The sequence below is a fragment of the Mus pahari genome, chromosome 21 (genome assembly GCF_900095145.1).
Source record: "Mus pahari chromosome 21, PAHARI_EIJ_v1.1, whole genome shotgun sequence".
NCBI classification, from domain to species: Eukaryota; Metazoa; Chordata; class Mammalia; order Rodentia; family Muridae; genus Mus; species Mus pahari.
In genome coordinates this window covers 21,656,743-21,681,098 of record NC_034610.1, presented here as the reverse complement: position 1 = coordinate 21,681,098, position 24,356 = coordinate 21,656,743, and the positions used below count along the sequence as shown (strand labels likewise).

Here is a 24,356-nt window from a genome sequence, read left to right as displayed (position 1 = left end):
ATTCCGCTAGAGAACTCTTGCACAACTGTAAATTTAGTATCAAATCCAACTTTTAGACTTCCAAGCTTAAGCTGACTGGGAGTGAAGACAAAACTTGATAGAAAATACCATCAATGTGGGATTGATGAGCAGGCTTAGTTAAGAGCATTAACTGCTCTTCCAGAGGACTCTGGTTTCATTCTCAGTACCCACACAGTGGCTTGCAACCCTTTTGGAGTTTGTGATGCCCTCTTTTGACCTCCTCAGGCACTGCATACGCATGGTACACAGATACACATGCAGGCAAAAACACCTATACTGACATAAAATAGAAATACATCTCACAATACCTAAAGTAAAAAAAACACGGACACAGGACTTCCTAGTTAAAGTCACTCGTTATATCACTTATTCTCGCTCAGCAGGTTACAGCTCTGATGTGGTGGGCAACCTCTCTCTCTCTCTCTCTCTCTCTCTCTCTCTCTCTCTCTCTCTCTCTCTCTCTCAGAAATCTGCCTGCCTCTGCCTCCCAAGTGCTGGGATTAAAGGCATGTGCCATCACCTGGATGCTGTTGTTGCTGCTTCTTCTTCTTCTTCCTCCTCCTCCTCCTTCTCCTTCTTCTTCTTCCTTCTTCTTCCTTTATTATTTCTTAAGTACATTGTAGCTGACTTCAGACACTCCATAGGGGGTCATCAGATCTCATTACAGATGGTCATGAGCCACCATGTGGTTGCTGGGATTTGAACTCAGGACCTTCAGGAAGCACAGTCAGTGCGCTTAACCACTGAGCCATCTCTCAAGTCCCGGCAACCACTCTCTAAGCTGGGTATATATTTTACAAACACAAATCAAGTTTGTGTGGATTTAAGAATTACTAAAGTTCACGTGAGACACACACTTCGCCCTCAGGAATATGAACAAATGAGAAGATGGAAAGTAAGGGTAACAAGCTTGTCACCCCTACAGTCGGGCTAGGTGGGTGAACTGATAACTTCAATACTCACAGCCTAAAGACAGGCATTGCTTACCTGTTATCCCAACACTTGAGAGGCAAGGATTATGACTTCAAGACCAACCAGCTAGGGTTACATAGTGAGACCTTATGTAAAAATTACAGTAATTGATTAAAAAGTAAGCAAAACAAGAAAGAGTACTTCTTGCTTTTAACCTTTGAGATACTGTCTCTCAGGTTGACCTTGAACTCAAAGATCCACCAGCCTCTGCCTCCCGGGTGCTAACATTAAAGGTGTGTGCGACCATGCCTATCGATTGTTGCTTTCCATACAGGAAGAACAGGAAGTAGAGTTAGGCGGTTCAGCATGTGTTTGGACATACTCAAGGCCCTGTGTTCCATTGCAACATGCAAAGGAATAAAATCTGTTTAATGCATTCTGATCAAAGGATGACTTCCCAGGGCAAGAGTATTTCACATCTATCCTAAAGCTTAATCACCTGTTAGGAAACAAAACAGAGTTGCAAGAGGAAGGAATTTAAAATCTCCATAATCTTGAGCAATAGATCCTCTCTTGGGTTCCCCCTGCCAGCCAGCCTCAAGACCCTGGATTCTCTGAGGTTCCCACAGCTCAGTGATGTGCTGGCAAGGGATGGAAACTTTGCTTACATCGCTGGCTGGCAAGATACTAAGGAAAAAAATCTGGATTCTCACCAGTGGATAACAGTGCAGGAACTAAGAAGATGAGACCCTAACCATGCAGTTTATAGATCTGCCGCTCAGAGAAGGCGTCTCCAGCATGTGAAATGAGAGTGAACAGGTGAACAGTGCTTCTTAGCTGAGTGGGGAGGCCCAGGAAGAGAGCTCTGCCCTGTTCTCTCTCAGGACTCTTCTTAGTGAACAGGTGGTACTTAGAATTTGTGGGCCCTCTTGCCATCCACTTGGGGGTACAGCATCATCAAGAATGGCAAGACAGAAGCACCTCTAAAATAGTGGTTCTCAACCTTCCAAATGCTGCGACCCTGTAATACAGTTCCTCAGGTAGTAGAGACCCCAGCCACAAAATTATTTCACTGCCACTTCATAACTGTAACTTTGCTCTTATGAAAGGTAATGTAAATATCTGATATGAACCCCTGTGGGATCTTGACCCATAGGTTGCAAACTGCTGCTGTAGTCCCTTGTTGATGCCACTACGCCTGCCTGGACATGACCACCTGTTCAGAAAGCTCTGACACTGTGCACTCAGCCAGGGAACCCTACCTTGCTGGGTTGGATGTCCACGCAGACAGCTGTACCCTTGCCTTCTTGTGCTGTACCCGTTTGATGTAGATGGCTAATTTGCCTTCTTGTGCTGTACCCGTTTGATGTAGATGGCTAATTGGTTTCCATACACTAGGACTACCTTGCTGACCTGCTAACCTTTGTAGTGTTCTCAGACCACCTAGGACAGCACAGCACACGAAGGAAGCTGTCAGGAACACGAGGGCTGAGCATAGAAACTTCTGAAGAGAACAGTCTTGGCAGCCAGAGCTAGCTTTTTTTGTGCTGTATACTTGTCCTGTGGTTGCCTGATGTCTTATGTCAGACCAGCACCACAACCACAAAACTACCCTGTGTCTGGGAGTGAAGACAGCAGTGGTGGGGAATGTGCTTACAACTCACAAGTCCTGGCACTACAGAGGTCTACCCACCATGGCAGCACATGCCTGGAAGTCCAGCAGCCCTCAGGAAGATCATAACTCTGACGCCACCCTCAGCTACATGTTCTGTATTATTTAACTTGACTTTTAGTTTCTTCATATCTAAAAGAAAACACAATTCATATACATATATGTGATGTATAAATAAATATTGTAGAGTCATTTATACCATACTTTTTATATACATCTAGTTAATAAGATTTTTTTTTTCCTACTCAACAAGAGTTTATAGAGCTCTGTTGGGGGCCAGGCTCTGGACTGAGACCAGCCAGCAAACAAGATGGCTGTCTGGCACATAGAACTGAAGTGTGAGAGGCAGAAAAGAGTTAACAAGGAAATACACAAGTGCCATTTCTGTTCAGAAAAGGAGACATGAGGAGTGACTAAGCTGATACAAAAGGCTTTTATCACAATAGGACAATGAGTGTTGGGATTACAGGGAGATGACCCCACTCTGTGAGGGCTGAGTGTCATGTCAAGTCTTGACATCTGGTGAGATACGTCACTTATTAAGATATAGAAGCCGAGAAGAAAATCAGATTTTAGAAACAGCAGGAATGTTAGGGCCAAGCACGCTTTAGAAGTCTGAGCCCGTGTCTCAGCAGCAGGGCACAGTGACCAAACAGAAACTGCAACTTAAACTAAATAGTGATGCCATGTCTCAAATCTAAAAACTGGGGCACTGCTAACACAGAGCACATCTCTTAAGCTCGGAGAATAGAAGGCTACCTATTGATATATGTGTATAGGTAGAAAAATAATAGATGGGACCCAGGCCTGGAACTCCAGGAGTCAGGGGTCAGAGGAGAGAAATAACCAGAAAAGGAGTCTGAGATGTTGCCAGCAACTGTAAGCATAAGCATGCTTATATAGAGGTGGTGGTGCCACCTCCAATGAATGTGACCACTGGATTTAGCCACACAGGTTTCTGATAACCCCAGCCTAAGCAGCTGGGACAAGGATGAGACTGGGGAGTATTCACTAGTGAATGGGAGCACAGTGTAGTCCCCTCTCTGTCTCTTTCTCTTTGTGTCTGTCTGTCTTTTGAGACAATGTCTCCTTGCTTGTCCTGGAATTTGCTCTGTAGACCAGGCTGGCCTGAGAGAGTCCCATGCCCCTATCTCCTGAGTGCCGGGAATAAAAGCGTATATCAGGTGGAGATGACTCTTTTGAGAAACCAGACTATGAAATGAGGGACAGAGCAGTAGCAGGAAGGATATGTGGAGAAAGAAGAGTACATGAATTTTCCAGCTTGTTTGCAAAGGAGAGTGATTTCCAAGGCTGCGGTAGCCTGAAGACTCTTGATGTTCTCCTTTAAAGAAGGCAAACATTTTCAGGTTTATATTGGTTTTTCCAGACAGGGCTTCTCTCTATAGCTCTGACTGTCCTGGAATTAAATCTGTAGACCAGACTGGCCTCAAACTTAGAGATTTGTCTGCCTTTGCTTCTGCTTCCTCGGTGCTGGGATTAAAGGCCTATGTATAATGATGTGTATAAGTCTATATGTCACATGTGGCCATAGGGCCCAGGGCATGAATTCTCCCTGCGGCTGGAATTACAGGCAGTTGTGAGCTGCCAGACATGGGTGCTGGGCACTACACTCAGATTCTCTGTAAGAGCAGTGCGCACTCGGAACTGCCAGGCCCGGCCTGCCTGTCACTGGCCTCGCCACTCTTTCCACTTCACTCCAGTTATATATTTTTTTTTACTAATTTACCCCTCAACCATCAGATGTCGATCCAATACGCAAAGTCCCTCACTTTATCTCACTTCATTCCCTAAAACAGCGGTTCTCAACTGGGGAAGATCTGTACCTGGACAGTTTGCTTGTGACAAGGGCAAAGGGGACTCAATGCACTGTACTGGCTCTGGTCTAGCTTGTCAGCATTCTGCCGCCTTGCTGAGGTCTTGGGGTATGTGATTCCTGCAGGATTTCATGATAACGGGATGCATGAGCTGTACTTCCTTGAGTAACTAGAACTCGAGGACCCTTGGATGTACCTGGTCCTTGTCCTTGCGAATGGGCATAGAGCAGACGCTCTACTTCTGCAGCAGTTTCTGGGACAGCCGGGGAGACAAGGTCTTTTCGGAGCATGTGGGAGGGGGCATTGAGATGGTGTTTGAGGCTTATGCTGCGGTCCGAGGTCACCAAGGGATGGAACTGCCTGGTGATCACCTGCAAAGAACGGCGCAGGAGGTAGGCCTGCTCCGGTTCTGAGTCCTGGAGGAACCGCTACTACTCACCGGTTCCGGTTCCGGTTCCGGTGGCGAGCTTGCAGGCCCGGAAATGACATTTCCTGTAGCCCAAGCACAGAAGGGACGCGAGTCTGCGCTTCCTGCCTCAGGAAAGCAGATCAGCGCCCCCTGCGGCTGGAGTTGAGTCTCGGCATGTTCTCTCCCGGTAGCGGAGTAGGCAGGACCTGAGGCTGGAACCACTAATGGAACCGCTTTGTAGGGCCCGAAACAGAAGCTCATCCATGCTTCTCTGGCTTCAGTTTCTGGTTTTGTGTCGGGGACCGAACCCAGGGCTTTGGGACCCTTTCTAGCTTGGCTTGGTGTCTCATTCTTATCATTCCAGTACTGGGGAGGTAGAGCCCAAAGGATCAAAAGCTGGCCTGGAGTGTATGAGACCCTTTCTCAAAAACCAGCCAACCAACCAAGATATATCTGTAGGGTACTTCAACAGGCATTAGCCGGCTCGGATACCACTGAGGATGGACTCTGTCCAAATCTGCTTGGCCTCCCACCTCCTGTTTCCTTGACGACACACCAATTTTAAGATAGAGAAGCACTGCAAATTGCCCCTCTTTAAAATTTAAAAATTCAAAGGAAAGGGATGATGCTTAGTAAACTAGGCTAAAAGCCGACCTTGCTCGCCATGACACCTCGGGCATTATTCCCAGAGACAGCTCTTCCCTCACCCATTTACCCCGCGCGCGCCTGCACAAGCTGCTTTGAGACCTCCATTGCCAGCCTTTTTTTAGACCTTTTCTTGGACTTTTCTTACATCTCTCCTCCCGGCCGCCGCAGCTGAGATTTACAGCTTGCCTGCCCACGAGATGGCTCTCAACTTCTTTTTGAGTCCATTTTAACAAAAATAATTTTTATCAAGACTAAGACCCACCTCCTATTTCCCAGCAACCCTTTTATCACTGAGCCACATGCAGCCCCAATTCCTTGATGATATCATTTAGTTCCTCTTCATTCCCAAATACCTCACTTCCAAACTTTACCCCCTAGCCCACCACAAAGGAATCTGTAGAAATTACATGGGTTTCAAATGGAAAAAAGAAAAAGAAAGAAAAAAGAAAAAGGAAAGAAAAGGACATGACTGCTCCCAGGAACAGTGAAGGAGAAAGTTTATTGTAGATAAAAGGGAGACATAGAGGCAAACACATCTGGAAGAGTCCAGGTTAGAACTGAGCCTAAACCATGGGAAGATGGAAAGGGGAAGGGAGAGAGAGGAACTGAGTGCAGCAGTCAGGAGGCTAAAGGTACAAAAAGGAAGGGTGGGTAACCAGAATGTCTGGATTTTATAGGGAAGAGGCTCTGGGGGAAGCATCCCAGCTGGAGATCGGGGTAGAGGGCAGGGTTTGCCAGCCATACCATGTAAAGCATCCTGAGGGGTGCTGGGAGAACCTGGAGGCCAGGTGCACTTCAATATGTTAAATAGGTACCTCAGTCAGGGTTTAAACTTAACAGGTATATACTGCACAGTTGTTCTCAGCATCCTGATCACAGAACCTCCATCCATGGATATTCAAGTCCATTCCATCATAATTTTCACTTGGTATGTATATGTATATCCTATGCATGTCCTTCTGCATACTTAGTCGTATCTAGATATAGCAACTAGTACACTGTAAAGGCTGTATGAGTTTTGATACTGTATTGCTTAGGACATGAAAAGAAAAAAATCTGTACATATTCAGTATAGATGAACTTTAAAAAAAAATCTAAATATTTTCTACTTGTGTCTAGTTTAACTTGGATGAAACCTATCCATGTGACAGGCTGATTGTAATTGTCCAAATTCTTTAAACACCATGACACACCTTTCAAAAGCCATCTGATTGCATTCTTCAGAATTACTAAGTTCTGTATGCAGAAATTTGGGTCCTATTACAATTCTATAAAAACACATGGTGGAAGGTCAGGGTTATATCTGAATTATTTTAAATTAAATTAGAATGTAATTTATTGGTGCTGGAGATTGAACCTATAACAACATATTAAACACATACTTTACCGCTGACTTACATTTCCTTATCCCTCAAATCCGAACTTTTAAAAAAGTGTTTTCTCACCTTCCAAGAATTTTAGGGAGAACCAATGTTTGGGATCTCCCCCCACCCCATTCCCTCCGTTGTTTGTTTAGCCCTTGCTTGGATCATAAAGCCACACCTGGTCCCAAGTGTGACTTTCTTGCTGAACATGAGAACTGTCAGTTTTATAGTCCTAACTTTCTGATCTGTAGAGTGAGTATAATCTTAGTAGGTTGTCGTGAGAATTAAACGAGTTTCCTAGAGTGTTCAGAACAGCGTCTGGCACACAGAAGTTATAATCAATCTTTATAAGAAAATCAGATGTGTGGGCTCACTCCAGGATAGTATCTACAGTACTCTTCACGTTTATGCTTTTATGCTGAGTGAGGACTGGCGCTCAGCGCTGACTCCTAAAATTAATCACAATTATGTAAACCCTTAGCTTTGTTTGATGGAAATAGGTGTGATGCGCCACGATGGGAGACAGTGTGAAGTGTGCTTTCTCTACCGTTTATTTCTATTTTTTGTATTATTACTTTTTTTTTTTTAACCGAGTGAGAGCTTTGGGGAAGAGCCAGCTCACCGTCCTGGGTCCGCGGCTGCTTCCGCCCACCTCTGGGTCCTTGCCTTCCCCTCCTCAGCCTTGCACCCGAGTTCCGCTCCTCTGTTGGAAAATTGCTGGCAGTGCGGGCGCCACCTGCTGGGTTTGCCTGAGCTGTGAAGGAGGCACCTGTCCTGAGCACTGTAGTAGTGAGGAGAGGGAAAGGGCTTCCGGTTTCTGCTGTTTTCATCTTAGAAACCCAAGTGATATTCTGTGCAAAGCATTATTCGTTCATCATCTCTAGCCCTGTCACTCATCCATTCATGGTGCATGGACTGAAAATCTACTTTGTGCCAGATTCTGGATATGAGGTTGTAATGTTCACTTAACAAATGGAGATCCTTAGATATAGAAAAGATGTCTTGCCCAAAGCCAAAAAGTCACCTACACTGGTCCTGTGCACATTCCTAGTTTATCAGAGTTGGTAATATGGAAGATAAATTGTCCAAAACCAGTATTACTGGCGCTCTGAGGATCGCAGGGTCTGGTTTAGTACTTTATTCTAGACACCTCTGCAACCAGAGCTGGAGATTTTTGGAGGAAGGCTCCATCTGGACAAAGCATGCTACTGTGGTTAAAGAGACTATGGCAACTGGAGTACCACCCACTGTCAGTGTGTCCAGGTTGGAAGGGTTTGGGAAAGGTGGCTATCGGCTGCCTCTACTATGATTTAAGTTGTACCACAGGGCCTATCATCAGTCACTCTCTCTGTTTCTATGGAAACTTGGGGGCAGGTGTCAGCATGACTGTGCCCAGCAGGGTCACAGTTGTCCTCACAGCAGACCTTCATGGGTGTGAGTTCATCCACTCTCTGGCTCCCTCATTCAGACTCTTCTACTGTACATTTGGATCTTTCCCTGCTGTTTTCCTCAAATGTTCAATCAAGTAGTGATTATTCAGCATCTCCACAAAGCTGGTGCAGAGCTTTGATAGGAGACGTGGAAGCATTCTGACCCTGTAATGTTCCCACTTCCTCACAGGATGGTTTACAGCAATGGTTCTCAACCTGTGGGTCTCGACCCTGATGGCAACTCTCTACTTCTGGAAGTATTTACAATTTATAACAGCAAGATTACAGTTATGAAGTAGCAACAAAAACAATTTTATGGTTTGGGGTCACTACAACATGAGAACTGTAAGAAAAGAGACAAAAGGCCTTCTTGCTCTGACCCTCCTCCCTCCGTTTTGGCTTTCTGTTTTGACATAGCTCACTCACCACCCCCCACCCACCCACCCGCCCCATGCTTCCTTAGAACCCGGTAGTCAGGCAGATCTGGGTTGGAATTCAACTTTACCACCTGCTGGCTGTGTGGCCAGGGTGTAATTACACCTCTGTTCCTTCCTGGCATGCTGAGAATGCCAAGTCCTCCTGATGATGGGTTGGAATGAAATGTATGACCTCACCAGCAAAGAACTGGCAGGGAGCAGCTGCGGGGAGAAGGGGTCTTCAGAGAATGCTCTCCTTCATGAATTCCCACTCACATTCACACGCTACTGTGTCTGTCTTCAGATAACGAACCTTCTAGAAGCATGCACCAGGTTGTTTTGGTGCTGGGGGTTGGGGGGGAGATAGGTCTAGGGCCCGTAACACCAAGCTACACTTCTAGCCCAAAAACAAGTTTTAAAATAAATTTTATTATTATATGGGAGGGTGATCATGCGTCATGGCACATGTACTGAAGTCAGAGGACAAACTTTGTGATGCTCTCTCTCTCCTTCCAACTTTACATGGGTTCTGGGATTGAACTCTGGTCATCGCGTACACCAGCTATCTAACTGGACTTGAAATATTTTTAACTTCATTTCTGTATTTACTTGTGTGTGTATACATTCATACATAATATCCCATGGCAATGAGGGAACTAATTCTTCCATCATGTGGGTCATCAGGACTGGTAGCTGTAGTGACAATTTTGGTTTCTTTAAGAACACCACAAAAATATAAGAATGTGCTTTCACTTTAATCTCGGGCGTGGGGTGTGGGGCTGCTTCTGACTGTCCAAAGCAGCTGTGATCTGCCTTGTGCTCTAGCAGAGGCGTGGTTTTGCTGGCCACAGATGGTTTCTGCCATTGTGTGATATTTAGAATTCTGGGAACTTTTCAGAGGGTATATAAATGCTAGAGCCCCAAGAGGAATTGTAGGTGGCTGGTGGTTGTTTGGGAGTGGGGTGTGGGGTTGGTTGCAGTTTGTTAGTAATCCTGCTTAAAGGAGGAACAAGAAAAAAAAAATAGATTCAGAGAGCTCTCTTTGTCTCTCCCTTCTATCCTTTCCTGTGTAGTGATAGCAGGTGAAACTGGGGGGATAAAGGGTGGGAAAAAACCCCACAAAGTAGCAAAGACCAGTTACAGGTAGCAAGTTCCTTGACCTGATGAAACATCCACTCCACCCCAAAATTTTTCTCTTAAAAAAGGATTCAGACCTCTAATGACCTGTCATTGTTTCTAGTAAATAAAAGCAATTTACCATGACTGAACCCCCACTCTTCCTCCTTCCTTTGAGCCCTACTGTTACATCCCCAGGCTTCCTCCATGATGACACCCATCTTGCCTAGCACCTGAACCTCTCCCTGGGATGCACCTCCACCACTACTGCCTCTTGGAAGCACTGCAGCCCAGGGTCCCTGGCTATGATTCAGTCTTCCATGTTCTATGTCAACTTCAAATACATTTGTCAAATCATTAACCCAGTTCCAAGGAGCATCCATGGACAGGGTTCCTTGGTGGTGTTTTCCAGTCAGGTGGCATCCCAGGCTGGATCTCTCGAAGTTCTTGGAAATGCTACTGCTTGAGGACAAACAGGAAATGATTCTTTTGTTTTTAGCAAACACTTTAGTAAAACTAGTGTTCTATGGGTGAATGCCAGCCTGGGTGCCAGCCTCAGTGACATCGGGCTCCCTTCCTCCCAGGGTGATCTCCCCCTAGGGTACGCATAGTTAAACTTGATTAGAAGAAATCCTCTCTCTAGAAGCTTCCACAACTCTCTACATATAAAGTCTGACTGCGATAAAGCCAACTAGGCTCTTCAAGGTCAATGGTTTCTAACCATATCCTGCAAGATTTTCTTGGTTCTCCGCAGACCTTCTCTCCCCCACCCCACTCTCGTGCTCCTCCTCCCTTTGAGACAGGGTTTCTCTCTGTAGACCAGGTTGTCTTTGAACTCACATAGATCCTCTTGCCTCTGCCTCCTGAGTGCTGGGATTAAAGGCGTGTGCTACCACGCCCAGCTGCATTACTCTTGTTTTTCTTGACAGGCTTTTTTGGCATTGTCCTGGAACTCACTCTGGAGATCAGGTTGGCCTTGAACTCAAGAGAGATCTGCCTAGCTAAGCCTCCTATGAGCTTAAGGCAGATCAAAGGCGTGTGCCACCACCTGGCTCTCTTCAGCACTGTCAACCTCTGTTCTTTCTGCAGAGTTAAATTTCACTCTCACTAGCACCCTAGACTCTGGGTTACCCAGCCACCACCAAGGCAGAGTCACAGCAATATTTCTGAAAAGCAGCCTTTTAATATCTAATTGAACCCAGTGAGTGGGAAAGACTCAAAACATATGTCCCCTTGAGAATACCTTTACAAGAACAACAGGCCAGAGGCGTCTCTTCCATGGGAAACTGGCATCCCGTGTCCTCACAAAAGAGGGATTTCAGCTCATATGCATGCCACATAGTTCCTGTCCCATCCCCCCCCTGCCCAACTCTCCACAGGTGATAGATTCACACACCAAAGGGACTGGTTTCTTAAACTGTGGAACAGAATGTTTAAAAGAAGATAAGAAATCTAGCCAATTGGCCAGGGGCAGTTTACATATACAGTAAGAATCAACTCATATAAAAAGGGAAGTTTTGCTCATTGGAATCAGAGAAAAAATTACAAATGGCAGAGAATCCAGCTACCCATAAGAGATTATTTAAGAAAAACAAAAACAAAAACAAACAAAAACAAAAAAAAAAATCCCCAAACCTTCCTACTGCAGATTCCCCTTCATTACAAAAGTATGCAAACAATCTCAATATAAATGAAGCCCGGGCCTGTGGCTCTCTCTAGACTTGAGAGCATAGCTAAAATTCTCTGCATGGAATTCATACCTAGACCACTGCCCTTCCCCTTAGGAAAAAAAAAGGGAAGGATGAGGGGAACAAAAAAGAGATCTAACTCAGGAGGAAGTGAGGGAGATACTGGAGCCCCCTGGGGCTAAGAATGAGATGGCATGTGCGCAGCTACCAGGGGATCTCAATAGCAAGTGGGTCCAGATGATGGGCATCTTTTGGGATCCTGCAAGGTAGGGATGGAAAGAGAAGAAGCCTGCTTCATTTCCCCAGCTAAGGCCTTGGGACCAAAGGTGGATGTCAGGCATGATCATTTGTGGTTCATGGGGAAGGGTGCTTCTGGTTTGGACAGAAGTGTACAAACTGTGCCTTATGTAGTCTTCCAAGGAGGACCTTCCAGTCACATGGCCCTATCCCTTGGCACTGCAGAATGTAACTGTTGGGGGGGGGGGGCTTTGCAATGGGAACCAGCCCCTTCACCAAGAAATGCTATTGCCGCATAGCACAGCAGCTGAGGCACATTGGTGGGGGTTCAGAAAAGCAGAGATGAGAGAGGATGGGGCACCTGGGAGCAGCCTCAGGATTGGTGGGCAAATCTGAGTTTCCACCATTCTGTCAAGCAATCTGGCATCTGCTCCAAAGAATGAGGCAGGGCTGGGGTAGGAGATAAGCCCCAGGCTCTAGGTCAGGCATGAAGCAATGAGGCAGAAGCAAGTTACAGCTACAGTGCCTTGCCTATGGGTGTCCCTGCCAAGTACCGTTCCTTACTGAGAGCGCCAAGCAGCAATACCTTTGGGCAGTCTGGTCCCAAGGCTGAGAGCGCAGGTTGGCTGCTGGGGGTGGGGGTGGGGACAAATCAAGCGATTAGCATCTCCAAATGATGGGGGCTTAAAGATTGTCAAAGCCTGTCTGAAAGCTTATCTGTTTGTACTCTAGGTTATTCCCTACCAGAGAATAGACTACAGCCTTCCCAGAGAGGTCACCAGCATCCCTGGAGTACCTCCCCATGCCTGACCCTGGTCTTGGGGCTCTGCAGGGAAAGAGAGACATGACTCCAGGCAGTGTTAATTTATCTAAAACATAGGGAGAGAGGTAGCTGTGGAACCTGGTGCCACCCATAACCATCACCCTCCTCCCACACACACTGGGCCAGAGAAGGCAGAAGGAGATAGGATGCCAGAGGCAGGGCGAGCAGGGTTCCTGGTCCTCAGCCACTGGGCTGGCAAGGATGTCAGTGAATTTTGCCCAGCTGGATCTTCTTCCACGCTTCTGAGGCTGTGAAGATACAGGAGTCTAGAATGCCGGCGACAGTGAAGGTTCCACCGATGATGGCACAGATCTGCAAGAGGGTGAGAGAGCAGTGTGTGTCAGACATCAGTGCTGAGGGGCATCAGGAGGGCACCCTCCTGCATTATAAGAAGCACACTCGTGCAGACACGCTGCCCACGATACCATTTTGTTTGCCACCTTGTTGCTGATGGTATTCAGGGAATCAAAGAGAAGCACTTGTTGGATGATGAACTGGATAACAATAAAAGCAATTATCACCTGTGTCAGCTCCTTTAGTTCCCAGATGAACTTTCTGAAGGAGGAAGGGGATTATCAGACCCATTTCACAGGTGGGGAAGTAAGGGCACTTCCCGAGTTCACCAAGTAAGTAGATGTGATTTGAACTCACACCTGTGTTGCCCTTGGTGCCTGTAGTAGTAATAAACTTGTACTGTACGTTTCCTGGCTATTATGATCCTATTTTCAGATAAAGGATGGAGGGTTTGAAATGTGGTACCTCGGCCCCCAAGGTCGTATGTACACAGGTCATCTGGGACTGGAGTCTGGATCTGACAGTCCCAGCGTCTGCTGTGACTGACCAGGCAAATGGCCTGGGTGATTAGGGCTAGAAACACTCAGTCCGTGGAGCTGGCATTTCTCCTGCTGATAGGTGGTTAGCAAGCAAACTCCAAACAGCAAGGTCACAGCCTCAGAGGGCACTGCCAAGAAGGCTTCTAGTGCTGCCCCTGACATCAGGGTCCAGAGAGTTCTTCATCATAGCAAGTTACCCCATGCACTGGCAAATGCCAGAATTGTACAGACTTCCCTCTTGTTGACACCAAACATTGTTCAATGTAGCCTGGAAGTGAATATTACCATTGTTGGGGATGGCTGGAGGAGGTGGAGGAGGCGGTGGTGGCGACAGCAGCTGTCCAACTGTCGGAATACTCCACAGCCACAGCACGGACCTATGATCTCAAAGAATCTCCAGGTGAGCCATAGGATGTTGGTGTATGTGTGTGTGTTTAAAGGTTTATTGTTTTTTTAAAAAAGAATTATTTATGTATAAATAATGTACACTGTAGCTGTCTTCAGACACATCAGAAGAGGGCATCAGATCCCATTACAGATGGATTTGAATCACCATGCAGGAAATTGAACTCAGGACCTCTGGAAGAATAGTGCTATTAACTGCTGAACCATCTCTCCAGTCCTTTATTTCATGGATATGAATGCTCTGTTTTCATGCACACCAGGAGAAGGCATCAGATCCCATTACAGTTAGTTGTGAGCCACCATATGAGTGTTGGGGATTGAACTCAGGACCTCTGGAAGAGCAGCCAGTGCTCTTAACCACTGTGCCATCTCTCCAGGCTGGTGCCCCACAATCCCCCTTAAATGTCTATCACAAGGCTAAGGAATCATGTTCAACAAATGGCTGAACTGGGACTCAAAATAGTAGAGCCTGTGGTTTTTTTTTTTGTGTGTGTGTGTGTTTTTTTTTAAAGATTTATTTATTTATTATATGTAAGTACACTGTAGCTGTCTTCAGACACTCCAGAAGAGGGCCTCAGATCTTGTTACGGATGGTTGTGAGCCACCATGTGGTTGCTGGGATTTGAACTCTGGACCTTCGGAAGAGCAGTCGGGTGCTCTTACCTACTGAGCCATCTCACCAGCCCCCGAGCCTGTGTTTTTTATTTACTCATTTTGTAAATTTGCCTACTTACTCACTAAGACAGACTAATTTCAAACTCATATAGATAAGGATGACCATGAACTTCTGATTCTCTTGTCTCTATCTCCCAAGTTCTGGGATTACAGGCATGCACTACCATACCCAGCTGAGTCTTTGCTGTTAATCTGACTGCCTCTTCATTAAGAAATGCCCCACCTAAATGAATAGCATAAAGCCATTGATTTGTGTTGGGATCATGAAGGTCCTTGTGTCCACAGCACTAGGGAACCAGGAATGTTAAACACACAGGGGCTGCGCTCCAATAAAACACCTGTTTTCTTGCCCAGAGGGATGGGTACAGTATCATTAATGACCTGATACCTCTGTGCTATCTGTGGCAGCAGCCTCACCCAAATCTTCCAGAATGATCATCCCAGACTTTCCCTCCCTAGCCCTTTATCTCTAGCTCCCAGTTAAACCCAACCTTAGGGGAGATGCCACATGTACCTTATAGCCTGCTTACCTCTATTCGATCTGTCAGAGACCACACTAGATTCCAGGCCTTTTTAGCTATAGAAGCCACCCTCATGGTCACATGTACTTCACAAAGGAGTTTCTATGCAGTCACACCTAAAGCCTTATTGGGCCCCTGGAATTGGACTGGTTGTTGCCTAAAACCTTTTCCCAAACTGTACTGTGTTTTAAACATGCTGGCAACACAGCACTGGCGTTAGACTCCCTGGAGTCTGATGCAGGCGGATGAAGCCAAACTAAACTGAGTTTTCATTCTTACTCTTCAAGGGTTTGCTTCCCTGCCTGGGCCCCCTCAGATCTGACTTAGTATTGTCCAGCTTTACTGTGGTGCAAAGGCAAGTTTGTAGCCACCATTTCTCCTCTGCAGGACAATGTTCAGTAAACTGAAGGCCACATTCTTACATTTCACTGCAAAACAGACCTCCTATTTGGTGCCTCCAACCAACTATAAGTGTGATGGCTATTGTTGGCTGTCAACTTGACTACATCTGTGAGGGATTGTTTTCTTAATTAATCATTTGAAGTGGGAAGACCCACCTTTAATCGGGCCACACCTTCTGCTGGTAGCCTATATACACAACATGGAAGAAGAAAGCTCTCTTTTTGTCCACTTGCTTGTTCTTACTGGGAAGCCCATTCCTTCATGGGCACTAACACCCACATTAGGGTTCCAGCACACACTCAAGACCCGCTGGGGCATCCAGCCTCGCGCATTGAACAACTACTGGGTTCTTGGGCTTTCTGAAGGTAGACAGCCATTGTTGGCCTAGCTGGACCACAGCACAGCCTGTAGGACATTCATTCATTCATATGTATATGTGTGTATATGTGTGTGTATACATACACACACATATACACACACATTATATATATATATATATATATATATATATATATATATATATATATACACAGATACATATATATGAATGATTAGGCTAATGTAAGTGGGCAAAGCCATGGTGTTGGGTAGGTCACCTATATTAAACCTGTACTTTTAAGACACTTTTGTGTATGTATAACGTGTATGAGTACATCACATATAAGAATGTGGACGCATGTATGCCACCCAACTCATCTGGAGGTCAGAGGACAACCTTGGGTGTTAGTCCGCTTGTCTGAGACAGACCCACCGGCTTCCAAGGGTTCTCCTGTCTCTGCTCCCCATTCGATCACTGATTACAGATGTGTGTTACGAGCCTAGCTTTACATGGGCTCTGGGGATTTGAACTCTGGATCCCTCATTTACAGGGCAATTACTTTACCTACCCAGATATCTCTGCAGCCCATATAAATATATCATATATTCTAAAAATAATTTATGTGTATTAAATATTTATACTATATAATTATATAAAATATCATACTAACAATATTGCATTTTAAAATATATAACAACATTATATTGCTATGCATTTATATTTACATATAACATTAAAATACTTATATAAATGCTTATACTTAATTTGCAATGTATTAATATTTAAAATAATATATAAATTATATATTGTTTGTACACATTCACACACACACACACAATTTAAATGGGGTATCTCTGCATAGCTCTGGCTGTCCTGGAACTCATGTGAACCAGGCTGGCCCTGATCTCACAGAGTTCCCTTGCCTCTGCCTTCCAAGTGTTGGGATGAAAGGCATGTGTTACATGCCCAGCCCCCTAAGTATACTTTTTATTTTGCTATTTTCAATTTAAGATGAGAACATGGAATGTAACTCCGACACACACGGAGGAGCAGCTGCACTAACTGAATTGTCAAGCTCCATTTGCAACTTAACCTATGTATGCTTTACATACACATTCATATATATTACATTTTTTGTTGTTGTTGTTGTTGTTTTTAAGACATGGTTTCTCTGGGTAGTCCAGATTATCTAGTATGTAGCTCAAGCTGGCTTCAGACTCAGAGATCCACCTGCCTCTGCCTTTCATATGCAGGGATTAAAGGCGCACACACTTTCTGGGTATGCATCTGTGGACAGACATCAATGACACATAACCACCACAAGACTCTGGGTGGCAGTGGTGCCCTAATGGATCAATTGATGCCAAGGGGTGGGAAGCCAGAGGGCACAGAGACGGTGACAGGAAAGCAGACCACATTGGCATTTATCTTTTAAATGGTGTTTTCATAAGATGAACTAAGCAGAGGCGGGGAAGGTCTAAGACAGAGCAGGTCTGTGTGGACGGCAGGCTTGGAAGCAGAGCAGCTGACATTCCAGTAATAACAGCCTGAGAAACCCGAGCAGCCCCCCGGGAGCTAAGAGGATGGGGGACGCTGTGGGGATTATGATGAAGTGTTTTAAACAGGCCAGGCCTCTCCCCACCAGCCCTGGCGCATGACACAGGGGCACTCTTCAGGGAGGATGACGGCAGTGAGCTGCTTTATTTCGGTAGCGTGGGTCAGATGATGGCAGATTTTATACCACAGAATGCTTTTAGAGCTTGGGTAGGAAAATGTGACTTCAGTGCAATGGAGCAAAAAATAAAAAATAACCCTGCCATCTGCCTTCGTCCACACACAACTCGGAGCCTGGGTTCCTATGACTCACACACGCCTGGCACCGTCTTGAGGTCTACTTTCATTGGGCTGGCCTGGGGTAGAGGGAGGTGACCCATGACTGAGGCCCACAAGATGTGGCCTTTGGGGAAACTGAGGGAGCTTGTAAGCTAAGCAAGAGCCCCATCCCAGTGTAAGTCACTGTCAGCCTGAAGGCTCGGGGGATGCTGCAGTGAGCCTCCAGGTTTACCGACTGATATCAGCTAACCCACTCCTATGGCCTGTCTGAAGGGACTAGATTCTGTGGATTGCAAGGAAGACAGGAGTTCTGATACAACTCGGGGGCTTCTGTAGTTCTGAGAAGATTCTAGGGGCCCACCCTTGCTACAACAGTCCCTCGGCCTCAAGGGGATGATGCATTTTAAGACTCCCAGAGGTGTACAGAACTAGTTTGTTTCAAACTTAATACTTAATGTATACTTTTAAAATATTGGTACTTACTAATTTTTTTAGTTTTCAAACTAGGCACAATAAAAGACAAAGGATAATAAAATAGAAATAGCATGTTTATAGTAATATTATTTAAGATCTACGAACCATTTATGTCGGAAAATTCTCTCTCAGTATGTTCACGCTGTAGCTGTGAAAACAAGCCCTAAGGACATTGTTGATATCTCATCCCCATCCTTAGTCCCAACTAGAATGAGGTGGATGACATTTACAGGCACAAGCAAGAGGCTTGAAGCATGGAGTATCCTGGAGTTGACATACAAAGGGACATGGCAGCTTCTAGCACCAGGGAGATACCACACTGGGACACACTGGGGAAACTGCCAATCGTGGTCATCTTTTATTCCGAGAAGGTCAGGACTCTTACATGGGAAATGAAGCTGCCAGCCACATGAAGGTGTCATGGTCCTCCCTGACCACTGATGATGTCTTGGGCAACATGGGAAAAAATGAATAGAGCAGTTGTGAGATGGAGCTAGAGATGGTGCAGGAGGGGCCCAAGGTCCACATGAATAAATGAATAACTATAGAGACGGAGTGGAAGCTGCTGAAGACACTAAATTTGCCGTCTGTTGCTGGCAGCCTCTCTGGGGAGCAGGTGAGGTAGGGAGGCATGGGCCTCCTTGATACAAATGACCAAGGGCAGGCCAGAGGTGAGGACTGGGGAGTCTATGGGGCCTTCCTGGCTGGCACAGCAGACAGAACTCATCCCCTGGGGCTTGAGCCATGGCTGCCATGCACACGTCTCTCAGGGCCTCAGTTGTCCCATCTATAAACAGGAAAAGCACCCTGACTTCACTGACAGTCGTTCTGCAGAGAACCTCTAGCGTGCCTGGAACTCAGCTGTGCTCAGTAAATGATACCTAACCTCATCTCTCAGGCTCCAACCTTGTTGCTGAGTGTGGTGCTTTCTATGTACCAAGAGACACTTTAATCAGAAAAAAAAAAAAAAAGTGTAGAATCCCACCGATGACTTCTTAGAGCCTTCTGTCTCTATCCCCACCCTCCTGGCACTTTCAGAGGAAGACAAGCCATCATGTAGGAACAGCACAGCAAGGCTCTCCGGAGAGTCGAAGCTGCCCAGGACCCAGGTTGGTCACGGGTCTCTGTAGTCAGCCTGGACGGTAACAGGTAGCTCCTGTCCAGGACACACAGCTCAGGGGTGTCAGGGAGTATTCACAATGACGAGCCTCCCTCTGGGCCTGGTTCCTTAGGTCAGAGGCCCTTCTCACTTCCCTAGATGGGGAGCCCCTGGTGTCTGGACAATGTCAACCCTATTGCTTGCTCTCTTATCTTCAAGGCCAAGGGAGAGGAGACAGAAGGTTGTTGGTACAGAGCGGGCATTTGCTAAGTGAGCAGTGAGTGAGGATGGGTGTGGGAGTGGGTGTGGGTGTGGGTGTGCGGGCTCATGAAGGGGAGAAAGGCAGCAACCTCACCATTCCCATCGTGGCTCCTTAAGTCTCCGAGCCTGGGCAGTGCCACCTGGGGCCTCGAGGTACTTTGCTGCTTAAGACAGACAGGCTGTAGAACCAGGCTTAGGTCCATCATCAGTGTGGCTGTCTGCCTCCTAGTGTCTGTACCTGCGTGTGTCTCTGTCTCTCCAAGAATCACAGGGTTTCTCCGTGTAGCTCTGGCTGTCCTGGAACTCACCCTGTAGACCAGGCTGGCCTCGAACTCAGAGGTCCTCCCACCTCTGCCCTCTGAGGCATTGCCATCAGCAGCTGGCTTGGAGGGCTATTTCTTACACCCAGTGTGCTGTGAAATAAGGGCTATGAACACGCATATACACTTCAGTGCTTACGACCGTGGCCTTGCCTCCACCGGGCCTCAGGACAGAGGGATGACCAGGCTAAGGGGACCTCCCTGTGGTGGCTCAGGGAGGACAGCTGCTGGGCCAGAGAAGGACACTCTGCTTCTTACCTGCCTCCCTACCCAGGCCCCAGGGTGTCCAGAAGAAGCGATTTAATGAGCACTAATCACCGACATACCTCTCTTCTGGCCCAGCGCCTCCCTTCTGAGACCTTACAGTTTCCCAGCCTCTGTGCTGACCAGGATGCAGTCCTCCTACCTGAATACTTCACTTTGTAATTTATTTTTAAGTTACATTTACTTATGTGCATGCAAATGCATGGACTGTGGCGACCACACAGAGGTCAGAAGACAATGTGTAAGAACCAGGTTTCTCCATCCACCACATGGGATGAGAGGATCAAACTCAGGTCACCAGCCTTGAGGGGGCCTTTACATGCTGAGCCATCATTTCACCTAGTTCATTGCTTTGCTCTCTCTCTCTCTCTCTCTCTCTCTCTCTCTCTCTCTCTCTCTCTCTCTCTCTCTCCCTCTCTCTCTCTCTTTTGCAGCACCGGGGCCTCGAGCATGCCAGGCAAGTGTTCTGTCCTGCAGTTTATACCCTAGCCTAACTTTAAAAGATGTATTTCTTTACATTGTAACTGTGGCCCTGATTGCTTATGCTACAGAAGGTCTGGGCTAGAGAGTGGAGTTCGTGTTCGACCAGGACTAACACCCGCCTCTGAGCCTCTTACTGCTCAGTGGCTTGCTGTGAAAAAGCCTGTATCACCTCCACTCTGGTGAGGGATGGAGGCAGGCGCCAGGGCAGATACTCCTGGGTGGAAGCCAGCTCTGTGGTTCCGGCCAGGAAGGCCAGTTTACTCAGTTTCTCTCACCTACGAGAGGAATGGCGGTGAGGTGACCGCAAATGCCAGGAACTGCGCATCTTTCCTTAGGCAGGCAGTGAGGTTTCAGAGATTGTGGAAAAGGCACGGTCAGAGGAAATAAATAATGAACCGAGTCTCAGCATATGCTGCCGGAGGCAGACAGGCTGGAGCCGAGGATGAGAACACCCAAGTCGCAGAGTCAGAGTGGGGGCCGTCCGTCGGGAAGGGAAGCTGATGATTGGGCTCGGGAGAGTTTGGGGATGGGAGGAGGGGAGGGCGGTGGTTGCCACTCAGCAGGTCATGTCTTCTAGACCTCTTACCCTTGGTCCCTAACTCGAGGGACGGTCTGAGGGAAAGGGTGCTTAACTAAAATACCCATTCCCACCCTACCACAAAACTGCACCTTGGTTGAGCACCTACATCCTGCCCTGGGACACTGTTCCCTTCTGCTTTCTTTTTCAATCAGTGCTTGTGACTGTGCCAAAAGGGAGAAGATGGCTCGTCCAAGGTCATGCAGCCATTAAGAAAGCAGACATCACCAAATCTGGGTTTGAGAGGTGGCAGGCCTGTTTTTCCTATTGGACCACCTTGTCCCACCCCTCAGTGCATCTCCTTGTAAATGGAGAACTTCTAAGCCACGAGGGTCTTCCACAGCAAATATCTTGCCATCAGGATATCTGAAACCCCTGCCTACAGAGGTTGGGAGCTTAGAAGCTATGCATCATTGAAAACATTCCACCCCACCTCCCATGGTGTCCACTGCCTTCTTTCCTACCCCTCTTGCCCCGTAGAACCGACTTAGAGACCTGAGTAGGAGACCTTCCACCTCAGTCTGCCCCATTCCTTCCACCTGCTCTGCACACAGCTCTCCGAAAGACTGCCCCAGGTGGAACCGATCCCAAGGCCTCTGCACATTCCAGCCCTGAGTCACTGCTTTGGGCTTTGTTCTGTCCTGCACATCACAGTGATGGCGCGGGAGGGGACCAAGGTGTGCACACTTGTAGCTCTTGGTTCGGGGAAGAGAAGCAGGCAGAGGAGAGAATCCAGCCATCCGGAGGAGGCTGTGAGGCTGTTCCCTGTCCAGGTAGCAAAGTGGCCTTTTCTTATATAACCTTAGAGGAGTGTAAAACTCTGCCTCCCCCTCTGCCGTGTGTGTGTGTGTGTGTGTGTGTGTGTGTGTGTGTGTGTACACAAACATGCGCACACACGTGTGCCAGACCCCTAGGTGCGATCTACCTTGAGACAGGATCTCTCTCTGGCTGGGAACATGCTGAGCAAGCCGGCTGGCCAGTGAGGCCCCAGGAGCCAGCTGTTTCTGCCTCCCAGCTGTGAAGTTACAAGCACACACCACCATACTCCAACTCTTTTCAAGAAAGCTAATGCCTTAGACCTACCCACCAATCAAATGAAACTAAGCCAAACAGTGCTAGGGGCCAAACACCAGCTTCCTGCCTAAGTGTGCGCCCTTCCACTGAGCTATGCCTCAGTCCTGCCATTTCTAACCAACTCTTCCTGCCTCCTCAGCTCTTGCTATGAAAGGCAGGCAGACACCCAACAGACACAGGTCCCGGCAAACCTCGCTGGTGTCTTCTGTACCAAGAAGGTCATGACTTCCAGGGCCTCTGTGGCTGTGCCACTCTTAACAGCCCTTGCTTGTGAAGATGGAAGTGGTGAGGAGAGGATGTTGGTGGGCATGGGGATCAAGTCCCAGCCCATCATTTACGAGCTGCGTGGTCTTGGAAGTTTCTTTACTTCTCTGAGCCTTAGTTGAACTCATATCTAAAACACAAACTAGAATCTACTCAGAGGTTCCTGGAAAGGTTAAGGGGATAATTACAAAGTTGCCTGATACCTGGCAGCTGTCTCTTACACATCTGTGAACACCCGCGCCTGGGCCAGGCCCTATGCTGCAAGCTGGGGACACTGATAAGTGAGTCATGACACCCGGAGGCTATAACTGGCCCTGACAGCTGTGAGGTACAATCTCAAGCATGGGGCATTCTTCTCCTGGTAAGGAAAGTATGGGAGGGGGGTGGAGCGCAACAGTGGGAAGAACATGGGGTGGAGGGGAGCTCGACAGTGGGAAGAACATAGGTAGGTGGGGCTTACTCCAGCAAAATTCCCTCATCTGGAGGCCCCAAGTGTCTCTTCAGTTGAAACAGCTGCATGATAGCGTTCAAAGGGCGCATGCCATCAGCTGCTGTACTTTCTGGTGGGCGAGAGTTCTTACAGTCACAACAGCCCAATTTGTCACCTTAAGGCTTCTGGGTATTCCCTCTCAGATAAAATAAGTCATGCAAAGACAGAGATCTGACACCTCAAGTCATCCAATCTGTCACCACAGCCCACTTACAGGCAATCTCAGCTGATGGGGGTGTGTGTGGAGGGGTGGGGGAGGGATGGGTCAGATAAGGAGGAATGAGGGTGGGGGAGATGTAGGCATGTGCATACTTCCAAATGCAATGCTTATTCTTTTGGGGGGAAGAATGTTCTGGTAGAACAGGTGTAGGTTTGACTGAGGTGTTGTAAGGTCCAGAGAGAGAAGCCATGGGCAGTCTGGTACTGGGTGTGTTAGGGCATCTCCTCTGCAGACCCGACCCTGAAGAGAGTCCAGAATCAGCCATGTATCAGGTATGTGAAAAAGCTCTGCCCCTTATGCCATCCACAGCTGCTGCTCTTCCTCTGAAGTCATCACATGACATCTTGGCCTAAGCCCTTCAGCAGTCCCCCACCCACCCACCCAAGAGCTATTTGCAGAGGGCACTCACTTGGAGTTTAGAGCTTCGCACGCAAGTGTTTGGTATTAAGAGCCAAGGAAGAGTAGGCCGCACGCAGCAGGTGTCTCCACTATGCCACAGCACCACCCACACTCCACAGGCTCCAGGGGTCTTTGTGCAGTGTGTCTGAGAGCCAGCAGCATCCTCACATCTGCTGTCTCTTGACAAGAGGCTTTGAAGCTCCACAATGATGCAATCTGCCAGGAGTCAGCTGGTTCAGGAGCTGACCCCCTACAGTTGTCATGGCAACCAAGGCCTGGGGCCTTCCAGAAACAAACCAAGTTAATGCAGGAGGTTCCATGGAGTGGTGTGGTTAGCAAGCCTGAGGATTTATGGGGACTTATTCCAGCAGAAGTGGACCCAATGGTGACGGTTGACAGGTTTGGGGGGGGGAGAAGCAAGGGAAGGGGCTGTTGGGTGAGGAAGATCTTCCCTGTGGCTTGTGGAACCTCCAGTTCTTGGAAGGTCAATGGCTCACCTTGACCTAACAGGGTCTCTCCCAAGGAGAGAGCTGGTTGGCCTTGGAAAGGCATGCTGGATTGGTGTCTCTGAACACACAAGGCCCTTTCCAAGACAGCCTTCTTCTCCCTTTACGTCAGGGCTTTGCTGAAGAGGTGTGAGGGCCTCCTCTATGCCACTGTGGAACCTGGGAGCAGGGATCTCAAGGCACAGTGCTGTCTTTTCTTTTCTTTTCTTTTCTTTTCTTTTCTTTTCTTTTCTTTTCTTTTCTTTCCTTTCCTTTCCTTTCCTTCCCTTCTTCCCTTCCCTTCCCTTCCCTTCTTCTTCCCTTCCCTTCCCTTCCCTTCCCTTCCCTTCCCTTCTTCCCTTCCCTTCCCTTCTTCCCTTCCCTTCT

At 47.4% G+C, this 24,356-nt stretch overlaps 1 protein-coding gene across 1 annotated transcript in view; it reads right to left on the bottom strand.

Annotated features, from left to right (window-relative positions):
• Positions 1 to 10,986: 10,986 nt before the first annotated feature.
• Ergic1 (endoplasmic reticulum-golgi intermediate compartment 1) overlaps positions 10,987 to 24,356 on the bottom strand; it is a 94,702-nt gene continuing 81,332 nt past the window's right edge. Inside the window, exon 10 of the mRNA XM_021221830.1 lies at positions 10,987 to 12,883. Coding sequence (XP_021077489.1) covers positions 12,776 to 12,883 — 108 coding nt within the window. The 3' untranslated portion in view covers positions 10,987 to 12,775. The remainder of the gene's footprint in view (positions 12,884 to 24,356) is intronic.